Source organism: Prunus mume, linkage group LG2 (genome assembly GCF_029339155.1).
Source record: "Prunus mume cultivar Tortuosa linkage group LG2, ASM2933915v1, whole genome shotgun sequence".
Taxonomy (NCBI): domain Eukaryota; kingdom Viridiplantae; phylum Streptophyta; class Magnoliopsida; order Rosales; family Rosaceae; genus Prunus; species Prunus mume.
Window position 1 is genome coordinate 7,415,910 of NC_142699.1, and position 15,050 is coordinate 7,430,959.

General features: G+C 35.1%; 2 protein-coding genes across 4 annotated transcripts; both read left to right on the forward strand.

Annotated features, from left to right (window-relative positions):
* Nucleotides 1-2,235: 2,235 nt before the first annotated feature.
* LOC103319907 (melianol synthase CYP71BQ5-like) lies at nt 2,236-4,059 on the forward strand. The gene is made up of 2 exons (XM_008221500.3): nt 2,236-3,225; nt 3,417-4,059. The coding sequence occupies exons 1-2, from the start codon at nt 2,281-2,283 to the stop codon at nt 4,026-4,028; spliced, it is 1,557 nt and encodes a 518-aa protein (XP_008219722.3). The 5' UTR covers nt 2,236-2,280; the 3' UTR covers nt 4,029-4,059.
* Nucleotides 4,060-9,628: 5,569 nt separating this feature from the next.
* Nucleotides 9,629-14,709, forward strand: LOC103319785 (cyclin-A1-4-like). 3 transcript variants are annotated; one of them, XM_089045942.1, is made up of 11 exons: nt 9,629-9,978; nt 10,956-11,385; nt 11,513-11,649; nt 12,105-12,197; nt 12,386-12,519; nt 12,634-12,709; nt 12,801-12,877; nt 12,968-13,001; nt 13,292-13,441; nt 13,532-13,666; nt 14,533-14,709. In XM_089045942.1, the coding sequence occupies exons 1-11, from the start codon at nt 9,772-9,774 to the stop codon at nt 14,548-14,550; spliced, it is 1,491 nt and encodes a 496-aa protein (XP_088902068.1). In that variant the 5' UTR covers nt 9,629-9,771; the 3' UTR covers nt 14,551-14,709. The 3 variants fall into 3 exon arrangements, with proteins under 3 accessions (XP_088902068.1, XP_008219599.2, XP_088902069.1); XM_008221377.3 differs by lacking the exon at nt 14,533-14,709 and adding an exon at nt 14,098-14,491 and having other exon boundaries at nt 9,632-9,978; XM_089045943.1 differs by lacking the exon at nt 14,533-14,709 and adding an exon at nt 14,098-14,491 and having other exon boundaries at nt 9,838-9,978; nt 10,894-11,385.
* The last annotated feature ends 341 nt before the right edge of the window (nt 14,710-15,050 follow it).

The following is a 15,050-nucleotide window of genomic DNA, read 5'->3' on the forward strand; positions in this document are numbered from 1 at the left end:
ACATGCGGCTATGTTTTTCTTGCTGTATTTTTTTTAAAAAATTTTACTTTTGGTGCTTTGTTGGTTTGTTTTGTGGTTATTTTCGTGTTACTACTGCTGGCTGTTAGTTCTCTTATTGCTTGCTTTTGTTGGGCTTCAATATATTCTCTTTTTTTTTCTTAATTGTATATATATACAAATTATATTGTTTATATCATCTATATTTCCACTTAAATTATCAAAGAATTTTTTTGTTAAAAAAAGTGTGATTTGATGTTATCCAAAATAGCACCAAACACAATATAACTTAGTCAAACTATTTATCTGGAACAGCACCAAACGCCTTACAATATTATGGATATGTAGTCAGTACTCTATGAAACAGATTAATACTATCCGACAAAAATTAGTTAGTACAATCTGAAGCACCAAACGAGCCTAGTATTACCTTATTACAATATTTGTGTTAGGATTTTTCTAGAATGCCTACAACAATTATGTCTTAAAGCTTGATCTTATTGACTTTGTCAAAGTTAGTGGACATTTCTTGAGTTTTCTACTCTCTTTTTTTCTAGATTTTTCTAAATTCTTCAAGATAAGCATGCATTAAGTTTAACATAAATTATCCAAAAGAGAATCTGAACCACTTGACCTACTCATTTTCATCACATTATTAATTATTTCCTAGTTAAGATGTTAAACCAACAACTAAATAAGTATCACATCACATCACATCAATATGCATTATTGGTAATTGAACTCAAAATAAATTTAATTGAGTATATATATATATATATATATATATATATTTGAGAGACACCCTTGTAGGGCTCATTCCGTATGTATTTCACTAATCTAGACCATCTATTTTGTAGATACTCATTCTAAGATCATTTCTACAAAAAAATAACTTGAATCCAATATTATTTGACCACTCAATTGAATTATTGAAATTTTAATATTTTCTTAAAGCACCGTGTTTATTGATTTTGTAAGACACAATTGGATATCGAAATGGTTTCTGATTTGTCTAATTTTTGGCAAGGATGATCTATAATTTGAAGACCTAAAAAACAGATGATTTGGATTGTTGAAAAAAAATTCGTAGGGCACCCTAAAGGGTGTCCCTCAAATAAAATTATTTGAGGGATATATATATATATATATATATGAGTTTTTCTATTTAAACCCTACACTTTTCTTTGTTCACCCCATGTTCTAGGTTCACCCCAACTTCTAATTCAAATTTTCACAACCCCAGTATCTTCCCAAACTACCCCTAAATACACACCTAGCAAAAAAATAAAAAATATAAGAGTTTTTCTATTTAAAACCCCACACTTTTCTTTGTTCACTCAAATACTTAAATCGTAAAATCCCTAAGATTTATTATTGTGTAAAAAGACAATGTTTTAACTTTGAATATTTATTATATTGTTCTTCAGGCTAGATGGAGGAAGAACAGAGAGCTTAATAAACGGATCTCCTAAAAATGAAGTGAGTGAAATGCACTATTGATATGATAGAAAATAATACTATACTATATGTAGATGATATTGATTAGTGAAGGAATTAAACACTTTATTACATTGAAACACAACAAGTTGAGTATTTAAAGAGGTAGGCTCCTCAACGTTCTACCTGTTTAAAAGAGAAGAGTAATATGGTAATAGGGTGTAGATGAGTTTGTGTTTTTCTAAACTATGAAGAGTGGTGGGGTGTGTGTAGATGTACTTGGGTTAAGTATTAAGTTGGATGACCTTTTTATCTTTTTACACAATGATAAAACTTAAGAGCTTAATAATATAAGTATTGAGGTGAACAAAGAGAAGTGTGGGGTTTAAATAGAATATATATACAGAGCTTCCATTGAAGGATCCTTCAAATAAGCTTATTTAAGGGACACCCCTTGTAGGCTCCACCCCTTGTAGACCATCTATTTTGTAGATACTCATTCAAAGATCATCTTTACAAAAAATAACCTGAATCCGATATCATTTGACCATTCAATTGAGTTATTGAAATTTTAGTACTTTCTTGAAGCACCGTGTTCATTGATATTGTAAGACACAATTGGATGTCGAAACGATTTCCGTTTTGTCTAATTTTTTGTAAGGATGATCTATGAATGAAGACCTAAAAAATAGATGGTTTGGATCATTGGGAAAAAAATTGCAGGGTACTCTAAAGGGCGTCCCTCAAATGAATTATTTGAGGGATCCCTTAATAGAAGGGGACTGTATATATATATATATATATATATCAAGCATCCACTTGGTTTCAAGGTAAGAGGTTCCTTTGATGTTCATAATGCTCCAAATCCAAGTTCCTTCTCTACCTTTCTTTACTTCTTTGGTCATCCTAGTTACCCTAATTATATGTTGGAAGATATTTAAATCCCTTACAGTTAGAGCACCAATTCTTAGGCTGCCTCTAGGGCCATGGAAGCTACCTCTGATTGGAAACTTCCACAATTTGACTGGCTCTTTACGTCACAGCCTAAGAGACTTGGCCAAAAAACATGGACCCATCATGCATCTCAAGCTGGGGCAAGTATCAGCCATTGTCATTTCATCACCAGAATTAGCCAAACAAGTCTTGAAGACTCATGAGACTGCAGCTTTCTCACAAAGGGCTATTGTTCTTGCCGTTGAAGTTTTGTTCTATAATTTCTCAGGCATCATCTTTAGCCCTTATAATGAGTATTGGAGGCAGATGAGGAAGATTTGTGTTTTGGAGCTTCTAAGCGAGAAGCTTGTGCAGTCATTTTCATCGATAAGAGAAGAAGAGGCATGGAACCTTGTTGAATCAATTAGCTTGTCACAGGGCCAACCTATCAACCTCAGTGAGATGATTTTCTCCATGCAAGGCAGCATCATTGCCCGTTCAGCCTTAGGAAAAAATTGCAAATACCAACAAGAGTTTAGATCATTGATTAAGGAGGCATTCATCCTTGGAGACGTCTTTTCTTTGCATGATTTGTTCCCTTCCCTCAAATTCCTCCGTCACGTCACAAGGACGAAGCCTGCACTGGAGAAGATACACTGGAAGATTGACAGAATTCTTGATGAAATCATTGATGATCATCATGAGTTGAAAAGAGTAAAGACCAATATTGTTGCACGTAGCACCACCAGCAATGATGAAGTATTGCAGGAAGGTCTAGTTCATGTGCTTCTACAACTTCAGGAGACTGGTGGCCTCCAATTTGATCTCACCACCAACCACATAAAAGCTGTCATCCTGGTATAAGTTATATGAAATGAATTGCTTAATTTGTCGATGATTTATCTAGTAACGTCCTCTTTCCTGACAAATGTTTATGTTGTGAGACTCTATCTAAATCACCCACGTTCTGACAAGAATTAATGTGATCTCTTTCGTGATCCCTTTTAAGAAGGGGACTATAAATACATAACTAAACAAACCTTTTACAGGACATGTACTTGGCAGGAGCTGAGCCTTCAGCAACAACCACAGAATGGGCAATATCAGAACTTGTGAAAAATCCAACAGCAATGGAGAAAGCACAAGCTGAGGTACGGCACCTGCTTGCAGGAAAGAGGAAAAATATTTTAGAGGAAGACATTAAGAAACTAGACTACTTGAAGTTGGTCATAAAAGAAACTCTACGGCTACACCCTCCTGCTCCCTTAATTCCAAGAGAAGCAACTCAAAGAATCAAAATTGGAGGATATGATATACCAACAGAAGCCAAAGTTCTGATCGATGCTTGGGAAATTGGGAGAGACCCAAAACACTGGGACAATGCTGATTGCTTTCTTCCTGAAAGGTTTCAAGGTTCATCTATCGATTTTCGAGGGACCAACTTCGAATTAATTCCATTTGGGGCTGGTAAGAGAATATGTCCAGGCATCTCATTTGGAATTGCATCGGTTGAGCTTGCACTTTCTCAACTGCTCTACTACTTCAACTGGAAACTCCCCAATGGGAAAAAGGTAGAAGAGCTTGACATGACTGAGTCTTTGGGAATGACCCCTAGGAGGAGGAATGACTTGTATGTAATCGCCACTCCCTTCGTTCCATAATTGAACATTGTGAATTATGGCATATATAGGTCTCTTGCCTGACAGTTCAGCAAAATAAAGCAAGCATATTGTGCATTTAGACCATACATTCAAATAAGAATCAATTAAGTAATCAATAGTGTGGATTTTCAGTTTGGAAATAATATTAATGCTTTATATTATGTTGCCTGACTACGAATCTGTGCTACATATTTATACAAAATTTCAGTGAATAAAGTGGTTTACTAGTGACAAGCTAACAACATATATTATATGCCAAACTGTCTAGCGCTAGCTAGAGAACTTCCCCATATATATATATATGTATCTATTTCAGTGGCCAAAGCTGTTGTACAACAATGGAAGGGCCATGACAATAAGTTTTGGCTTGGCCGGAGTTTGATACTTACAGATGACAGCCCCCTATATATTAATTCAATGTATTAATATTATGCTTGTAGAAAGGATAAAGATCTTTATGTGTATGTGGAATAAATAAATTTATGAATGAAATACAAAGGACAACAGCCAAACTTGTAAACCGGAATTTTAAATGCATAAAGCTGTGTCATCAATGCAACATGTTTTTAGACGGAACATGACAGCATGAATTTATTTACAAAAAGAAGCAATCTTATAATTTCATGAATGTTTTGTGATAAAAAACATAACAATAATTTCCATGTGCGTAAGTTTGGGTAGCTTTCATTGAAAGACGAATTGATTATTGTTACAGCTAGCTAGCCAGCTATCCCAATGACAGTGAAGTGGTGGGAGGATTGATTTTCCGGTCCCTGTGATCAAAACTCGTCGCCGTCAAAATCTTATGAAATTGAGGGCACTAATGATCTCTGGCCCCCCAACTCCGTGACCATAAACTGGAGACTGGAAAGCTTGAAACTTTATGAACCAAAAACCTCAGCCGCCCAAAAATACCACAAAATGCAAACTTCGTTTCACCTATTTCGCCTGCCGACACTTCAAATTTGTCTAAAAACACGTGTGCATGGACACACACATACACACTCCATTATTTGCAGATTGTGTAGAGAGAGAGAGAGAGAGAGAGAGAGAGAGAGAGTATTGGCCAAATAGATGAAAGCTCACTCTCAGTAGCTCCTCTGTGGACCTGCAATTGGTTTACCATCTTCGATTCCCTTTCAGCAGCAGCCAGTAAGTCAGATTCTGATGACCTGCCAGTCTTCTTGGTGATAACCCACTCATAAGAGCTACCCAACTGGAACAATCCAGAGACCAGTGCGTTGAATTTTGTTGCCGACATAGTGTTCTCAAAAAGCAGTAAGGAACAATGAAAGGGAATGATTTGGGGGATGGAAGAATGTTGAGAAATGACATGAAAACGGGCACGTAACAGATGATCGAAATATTCGCGCGGGTGTACTTTTCAAATTTTCTCTTTTTGGTGTATAGCCGCGCGGCTACAATATTTTAGACTATAACCGAAATATTCTATTTAGAACATAGCCGCACGGCTATACTGTTAAAATAATATATGTATGGTGTTTAGCCGGGCGGCTATAGCGTTAATTATACCCGAGCGGCTATACTTACAAGATATTATATTTTTAGGGTATTGCCGAACGGCTATACAGTTACATATTCTAATGTTGTAGTATAGCCGCGCGGCTATACGTTTTAAAATATTATATTCAAAGCAGACAGCCGGGCGGCTACACTATTAAAATATTATTTTCATGGAGTATAGCCGCCCGGCTATACTTTTAAAATATTATATTTATAGAGCACTTTTAAAATATTCTATTTAGGCTATACTCTTAAAATATATGCACCAACAATAAAAATATGGATTTATCTGTAAGCTTATCTTTTGAGGTGCCCTCCGTGAACATCATACATCGAAAATCCACACTCCTATAAAGGTGTGTATAAATAAAGCACTATGATGGTTTGGTAATTTTAGTTAACACTGAATAGTTCGGCTAATGGGCTTGGCTATAGGTTGGGCTTTAGATTTGACTTTGAGTAATAATAATTATATTAATAAAAAATTTGGACCTTAGGGCTCTAAAGAAATTTCATTCAGACACCCAAATGAAAATAAGTAATTTATATTTTCGTTTTTGCGCAGCATAATTTAAATTGAAAATGACAAGACATATCATTTCAATTTAAATTTCAATGAAATTAGGTTTATGACTACTGTGGTTTGAAGGGGTGCAATCAGTACTATAAATACTGAATATCCAATAGCTAGAAACTCACTTACAAGATTTTGAACGTACAAAAATAATACATATGTTTTTAACTTTGCATTTATAGATAGTTGAATTTTGGGAGATAGATTTCATTGAACTACAAGTACTAAGAAGGGGCGAAATTCTGTCTTCAGAACATTGCCAATACGCAAGCCTTTATCTGAAAATAAAGTCAGTGTTCTTTATTTTTCTATGTTATTCTATTCTGCAGTTTGTATAATCTGTTCTTGTATAAACACATTGCTTTTTGTATTAATACAGTGATTCTATACTCTTTAAATATATTATGTTTTAATTACTATTTAATATAACAAAATAAAAAAATAAAGTCCACAAAATAATTTTAAATAATTATTTATTAAATAATTTATGAAATAAGTAACATATTTAAATATTCACTAATAATAATTAAACCAGCCATTCCACATCCTTTGCAACTCTATCTCCTCTCATGTGTCCTGACATTGCTAGTGGCATCGCTTAACTAAGCTAGTAGTCCGGTTAGATACTGACCCCGGTGCCTGAGCATCAACTTCTGCAAGAGTCGGAGCCTCCTCCCCTCACATTCTTTAGGAGCCGGAGCATCTTCCCCTTCACCTTCTTTAGGAGTCAGAGCCTCACTCTCCACCACCTGTACATGTTGGTAACCGTCCGTCAGGATGGAGCAAGCAGCTTCCAATGCCTCCATGTTATTCATCTACGAATTGTTGGCCATGAACTGTGACAAAAATATTCATTAAATTTACATACAATATCTCAAAATGAAACCATATTTAAGTAAGAAATAGGTGATAGCTAGGAATGTGGACATGTTGCTCTCTCTGTTCTTCAATAAACAATTGTATAGGTACCATTTCAAGAGAGAGAACGAGAGGATTTTGAGTTGTAGGGGAAGAAAGGGAGAGATAAGTTGTATGATGTGTATAAAATGGTTGATCTCTTGACTGCCCAAGGTTACATTGATGACAATTTTGCGATAATCGAGAATGTGGTTATGGTAAATGATGAAGAAGATGTTGAGGCAGAAAGATTAGCTAAATTTATGAAGATAAGATAAGAGAAGGATGTTGTTGAGATAAGAAATGAAGTGGATAAGTATTTGTTAGAGCGACGTGAAAACCTTAGAAATACAAATTTTGACTACTTGTCTTGGTGGACAGAGAATAGTCCAAGATTTTCGGTTCTATCCCAAATTGCTAAAGATGTATATTTGGCATTTCAATATCTATTGTGTCTTTGGAATCTGCCTTTAGTTTGGATGGTAGAATTGTAGATCATTTTTGTGTTTCTTTGACTCCAAAAATGGTGGAGGCCTTGGTTTGTACAAGTGATTGGTTGAAAGCCGAGGAGTTTTGCTTTTGCAAGGCCCACTAAGGAGGAACTTTTAATTTTTTATATTTCTTTTTGTTTTCTTGTATGAAATATGTTTATTTTCTTACTTTCATAATTTGTTTAGTGATGTAGAACTGGATTCTAGTTCTCCAATGAAAGGGCAAATAGCTGCTAGTACATCTTGAATGGTACAGTGACTAATAACCTTCTTTTATCTCAAATAACATATTTATTCTTGACTTTGTTTTTCTTTGACTCCAGTACACTAATCAGATTTGGATTGAAGATTACTAGGACTCTTTGTTTCTTTCTTTTTTCTTTTTCTTTTTTTTTTTTTTTTTCTTTTTTTTCTTTTTTGTAATGTTATTAGCTGTTTTGTTATGTATTTTTCATGTTTGTATGTAACTTTAAAACTAAGTTCTTTAATTTCGTACTAGGATGAATTAGACTATTGAATTTTTATCTTTTACATGAATAATTTGGAGTATTTGTTCAAGAAAATATATTATGTGAAATGATTATAAATTGTATTTTATTACATAATTAGTATGTTTTTTTTAATGGAGTTACCGGTTTACTGAACCAACCCAAACTGAATATTAGAGTAACTGATCCGAACAATTAAAGGTCCTAATATGTAGTTAACGGAAGAGAAATTAGCCTACTGAAAATTATGGTTTAGTTAACAGAAGAGGCCTCTATTGTTCCGATTTGGACCCAGGCCTAATTCAAACCAACAAAATTGAGACATTAGACTTACTTTGTTAAGTGTTGTAAATTGCGATGAATAAATTTAGAAAATTAAAATTGTGGTGACCAAATGTCTTTTCCGGCCTAACCCTATTTTTTAACAACAATTTTGTCAATGTCCACAATTTCTTTTTTTTTTTTGGCTAGAAGTGAATTTGTCATAACAAAGATTGTTTGTGCAAATTTTTCACAGGAGAATATTCACTTGTCGATCCTTCACCTTTTGAGCTTCCTTATCTGTCTTCTTCGGTTCTTGCAAAACAAACAAGAGTAAAAGATCACACATGAGGGGTGTTGGCCAAAGGCCTTCTGATGCCTAAGTTAGATCAATTGGATATTTGAGAAACAATAGCTAAAAAAGGATATGGAGTTTTCTCTCACAGGAATAGTTGGGTGCCCGAAGCTGTGTGTGGTGGCGCTTGGCCTTGTGGAAGAGACGAGAGTGGTAAGGCCGGTGGCTAGGGATGCCATCGACTAGGACAGAGAGAGGTTTCGTGGGTTTTGCTAGGTATTTGGAATTAGGTTTAGGATTACCTTGTGTGTTGAATGTGACCATGTATTTATAGGGCTCTAGCCATCTATGGTTTTTCAAAGAATAGCTTCCTATTTGGAAGGTAGATATTCTTTCTCTAAAATGTAGAGATTGAGTCAATTAGGGATTTGATTCATATCAAATCACTAAATTGATGATGTTATCTTTTAATTAGTAATTATATTCCCAAATAAGGATAACATCTCATATTTAAGATAATATCCCTATTTTTAGTATCAATTAATTGGCCAAATAAATAGGCTCAATTAATTAACTTAGGAGATATTCTTTTTGTCCACGTGGCACCTTGTGATTGAAAGCCAGATCATTTGCTCCTATAAAGATGATATTGAAGAAATTGAGCCTAAATTTGACATATATGACAAACCACAACACTGAATTTGACATATAGAAAACTTGGTATTTGTAACTTTTGGCCTATAAAAAGGAAAATAGAAACTCAATAAAAGTTAATTAGATCATATAACCCAAAAGTAAGTATGGAACTCTTTTTCCAAAATCTATGACATAAGATCATGAAATTCCCCCTTTATATGATAAAAGGGTTGACTTTCCTTTTTGATCAAGGGTTGACCTATAAACCATTTTTCAATTAAATCACATACTTTGCATGCATTATTGCAGCCCAAAGCCTATTACTGGGATTAACACCTCCAAACAACCATTTCCTCACAGTACAGACGGTTTAGATTTCTTCTACTACCGCCAACAATCAATCGGCGGTCACGATCTCTCTGCCTTTTAAATCCGTACAACTTCGCGCTTCCACTTAATCCTTCTCTCTCTCTCTCTCTCTCTGCAAAACCCTCCTATGCTCTGTTTCTTCTTTTAGAAGTTAAACTACCTACCTTGGCTTTCTTGCAAAGCAATTCGCCTAGGGTTTGGCCTGAAAATGTCGACCCGAAATCGCCGTCCACCCCCATTATCATCCTCGTCGTCCTCGGCCAAGAGGCCCTCAGTTTCGCGTCAGCCGAACAAGAAGCCCATGGCGACCAGGGCCCAAGTGGCAAATAAGCGCACAGCTCTCGCCGACGTCACGAACCAAAGAAATGGCTCTCAGAGTGGTCCACCGACCTTCATCGCTTCGTCGAAACCTCTGGTTCGTGTACTGTTCATCTTCGCTACGTTGATTAGTATATTCATCTTTGCTACGTTGATTAGTATATTCTATTTATGGATTTTGCTATTATTATAATAGTGATTGTTACTTTATTCTCCTTTCTTTTCTTCTGATTCTTGAAATGGGGATTTCTTGAACCTTGAATTTTTCTATTTACGTAACCCAAACAATTGGGGAACTATAGGAATTCATTTACGCGAATTGACTTGTTTTCGTTTTCTGCTTTTTCCTTTACGTAACCCAAACAATTGGGCTAAATTGAAGTAATTTTCAGTTTCACCATGCAATTAGGGGATATTCCATATTTTACTAAAATGGGTTTCGTTGATTTCTTTGATTTATGAGTCGGACAAATTTCAAAAGAAAAGAAGATTCAGAATCTTACAATGAAACAAATCATGACAAGCTGCAGATCATGTTACTGAAGATGCTAATCTTTTTAATGATTAAGCTTCAATTTAACTGTATCTTTGTTCAATTTTTACAGCATAAGTCTCATACAGCACGTCAAGCTAATTTTTCACTTTTTACAAGTATATGTTTGGCATGGCATTCTTTATCTGGTCTTAGTGAGTAATGGTTTCCTAATTACACATGGGCGTTTTATGTTATAACACTTCATAATTTATACATAATGTATAAATTATGAACTTTCACTTTTTACAACATTGAATGTTGTGTAGTAATAATTTTACTTAAGTAGTTGAATTAGTACATACAATGCAAGTGTATATTTTGCTAAGTAATAATTTAATGTGTGAAGTACAATTGACATGAAATGTTAGTGGAGTTGTTACATCAAATTGCCCTTCAATTTATGGTCATAGTAAAGCATTTTGATCTTTCAAATTGTATTAACATGGATAAGTCATTACCTTTTGACCTTACTACCAGGCAGATAGGTGTACTGATGATAATATTTTGAGAAAATGAGTAACTGTGCTGTATACTTGAAGGTGCCATGTGCAACTAAACTTGCTAAGACAACGAAGGAATTGTCTACTTGCGCGAGTAATACTGACCTGTCAGGGAATGTCTTTCCTCCATCCTTGAGTGCAAAATCAAGCATCGTGGTTCCTTTCAGTGATACATCCTTTTCAGGAAGGAATACGACCACTGAAATAGTTGCCACTAATCCTTCTCCAAGCAGCAGTGTTACTGTTCTTCCTGCTCCCAGTAGCATAGTTCATACATTCAGAAGTAGGGATGGATCTCCAAGAAGATCAGTTAGTGGTTCAGTTTCTTTGGATGAGAACATGTCTACATGTGAATCTTTGAAGAGTCCAGAATTTGAATATATTGACAATGAGGAAATTTCAGAAGTTAAATCGATTGAGAAGAAGACAACTAAAAGCCTCTGCATCTCAGACTATCCAGGAAAAGAAGGTTTCTTCTTTTACACCATAAACAGTTTGGTTGTCAGCCGTACTACATTGCTGAACCTTCTTGAATTTATCTAGCGATTCTTCTTTTCAGGCCTTTCGAAAATAATATTTTCCAATCTTGATTTCAGGAAATATCTGGGAGAAAGATACATATGTCAATGTGGAGACAACAGATAAAATTGTTGATATTGATAACAATCTTATGGACCCACAGTTTTGTGCAACCATTGCATCTGACATATACGAACACTTGCGTGACTCTGAGGTTTGAAATATTTCTTCCGATGAATGATCTTATTTATAAATATTGCTTTTAATTTTGTAAACTTCCTTTATATTACTGATAAACACATTTTACACATAGTTACCTTCTTATGATGTATTAAAGTCTTTCAAGCTTTTTCCAAACATTTGTTAGTATTTTTTGGGAGTTTAGAAATGACGTGTATGCTACATTCTAGAAAATCTTTGAAGGTTGCAGTAGGACAACAGTCTTGCGAACGCTTTTACAAAATTTGATTGAACTCCATCTCTATATTAGATACAGATTCTTAAAATTTTATGCACAAATTTGTCTACTGCACAATAAATTTTCTGCAACTATCTTATCCAGTTATCTTATATCCGTCCTGTTCTAATTCAAGTGCTCATCACTATCTCATGTTCCCTTCCTTTTATCCACTTCTGTGTCATTTGATTTGTTCGATATTTCGGTTTCAGGAAAATAGAAGGCCCTCCATGGACTTTATGGAAAGGATCCAGAAAGACATTAATGCCAGCATGCGCGCAATTCTGATTGATTGGCTAGTTGAGGTAAGTTATGGTGGGCGATGATATTGCCAGGGCGGTTTTTTAATCCAATAAACTCCGCCAACCCACTCTCTGGATTATGTTTACCGTTTGACAACCATTACATATCTTGAACAGTGGGTTTTCCTTGCGTTATTAAAAAAATTTTAAAAAAAATCTCATCGATCTTGACTAGTAATTTCATTTTATAGGTTGCTGAAGAGTTCAGACTTGTACCAGATACACTCTTTCTGACCATCAACTATGTAGATCGTTATCTTTCAGGCAATGCGCTGAATAGGAAACAATTGCAATTGCTGGGTGTTGCCTGCATGATGATTGCAGCGTAAGATTCTAATTTTCTTCATCTTTTCTTTGGGCATGTGGATGTGTTTGACTCTCTAAATATATAAAAGTATTTCAAGATGCAATTTAACTAAATGAATGATAATCTTTCCAGTAAATATGAGGAGATTATTGCTCCTGAAGTGGAACAGTTCTGTTACATTACGGACAATACATACGTCAAAGAGGAGGTAGGGAATTGACTTTTGATCTTAGCTGCAGTTCTATATGCTTGTTTGAGTTGATTTTGATTTAAAGTATGGAATAATACAATGGATGCAGGTTTTGCAAATGGAATCTTCTGTGCTGAATCACTTGAAGTTTCAAATGACAGCTCCAACGACTATGTGCTTTTTGAGGTGATGTCTAGCTTTGTTATTATCACTCAAACAGGCACGTTTATTTTTGTTTCTATGGATATTGATTCCTAGTTCATGACAATTTTTCAGGCGGTTTTGTTTTGTTGCTCAACAGACCGGTGAGGTACCTGTCTTGGACTAGCCTGCTTTTTTTGTTTAATTTCCTCCACTGATAACAGATCTGAGCATGCTTTAACGAAAATAGAAGTGGCTTCCTAGTCTGAATTTGACTTGGATTTGGGCAGGATAATGGATTATGTTGGCTGCTGTTTTCATTTAATGTTATACATCAGGATAATGGATTAGGGTTTCATACATCTTGTTTAACTAAATTCTGATAGTACTGAGACTTCTTGTCTTGTGGTGGTGCTAAAACTTGATATGGTGTGTTGTTGAACCTGCAACTTTTCCTAGGCTCCATCACTGCAGCTCCAGTGCTTGGCCTTCTACATAGCAGAGTTGTCTCTTCTCGAATATAGCATGCTTTGTTATGCCCCGTCACTAATAGCTGCTTCTGCTGCTTTCTTGGCAAAGTATATACTTTCCCCTTCAAAGAAACCTTGGGTATGTTATGAGTTAGAGTATTTGACAGATTTTTCTATTTCCATCCTGTCTAATAAATTTTGGAATATAATTTTTTATTTTCTGGTTCAGAATTCTACATTGAGACACTACACACTTTATCAAGCCGCTGATTTGTTTGATTGTGTCAAAGCGCTGCATCGCCTATGTTGTAATGGTTGTAGTTCTGACTTGCCTGCGGTTAGGGAGAAGTACTGTCAACATAAGGTATGAAGAACCTCTTTCTCTCTCCTTTTTTTTTTTACTCGTCCGATGAGATAGAAATTGGAGCATATAGCACTTCCCCCTTTGCATTCACTACCTTCGTTTAAATTAGATTTCTTTGATTGTCGCATTTCTACAAATTATGCAACCAGGAGATAGGGGAGAAATAGGAAAAAGGAAGTGCATTGTTTAAACTGAATACTTGAGGTTACATGAAAATGATTTGAAGTGGTGATTTATTAGAAGCATGGGGTTATTTTTTTGGTAATTGCCTACTGCATTACCTTTATGGAGGTTTACTTCTTCACTGAGAATCAGTTATGGAATTTAAGTGAATTTATATCCATATTCCTTTCCAAAAAAAAAAAAAAAAAAAAAAAAAATCCATATTCAAATATCCCCGTCCAATCTAAGACATTTTCTTTCTGCTTTAGTACAAGTTCGTGGCCAAGAAGTATTGTCCTCCATCAATACCTACGGAGTTCTTCCAGGATTTAAACAGCTAGAAGCTCACATCACTCACTGTTCCAATTTGATGAAGAGTCATTTCACAATGCCCTATTGCACTCTTTGTATGAATTTCGACACGACGCTGGCTTCTCACTGCACTGTTTCCTTGCTAGAAAACTTACCAGAAGTTAGAATCTTATACAACTTGTGCGATTGTCATTCTTGCTTAGATACTTTATTGTACTTCAAATATCAAAATACGTATAGAACCATTTCTCTTTTGTAGTCTACCTTCATTTTGTTCATATGTTTTTTTCTTAGACCGGAAAGATTGATGTCTACAGCTTTTCACTTAAATGAAGCCCGACTGTTGGTACACCCTTGCAACAGTGTTTTTAACATTGATTTCTTTGTTTCAGGCCAAGCCATGTATGTGATGATGAATGTGTATGTCAAATTAATATGATTGCTATGAACGATGCATCCATACTAGTATCCACATCTAATCAAGTGTCAGATTCCTGTTACAATAACTTAAATAAGTTGACTTTATCCATCGTATTAATTACTGAATGAATTGATCCAAACTTATAATTTCCTATTGGTTTTGAGCCCAGTTATTTTCAAAATTATAAATTAATCAGAAGGATTCTCAAAATAATGATCTTTATACTATTCCTTAAATAGATCTAATTTAAGACCATACAACAAAATGAATAAAATGGGACAAAAATAGGAATTACGTGGCAACGTCATAAAATGAAACTATGACTGTATGTACCATAAACGAGAACGAGTATGACGCTCACGAGTTAGGTCATTTTTGTACGTTGCCGTAGAGTCAAGACAGACTCGCAGACCGTTTGAATTTGAATTCAAAAACCGCAAACAAAAACTTAAACTGACAGCCTGTGACGTACGACGCAAATAACGGACG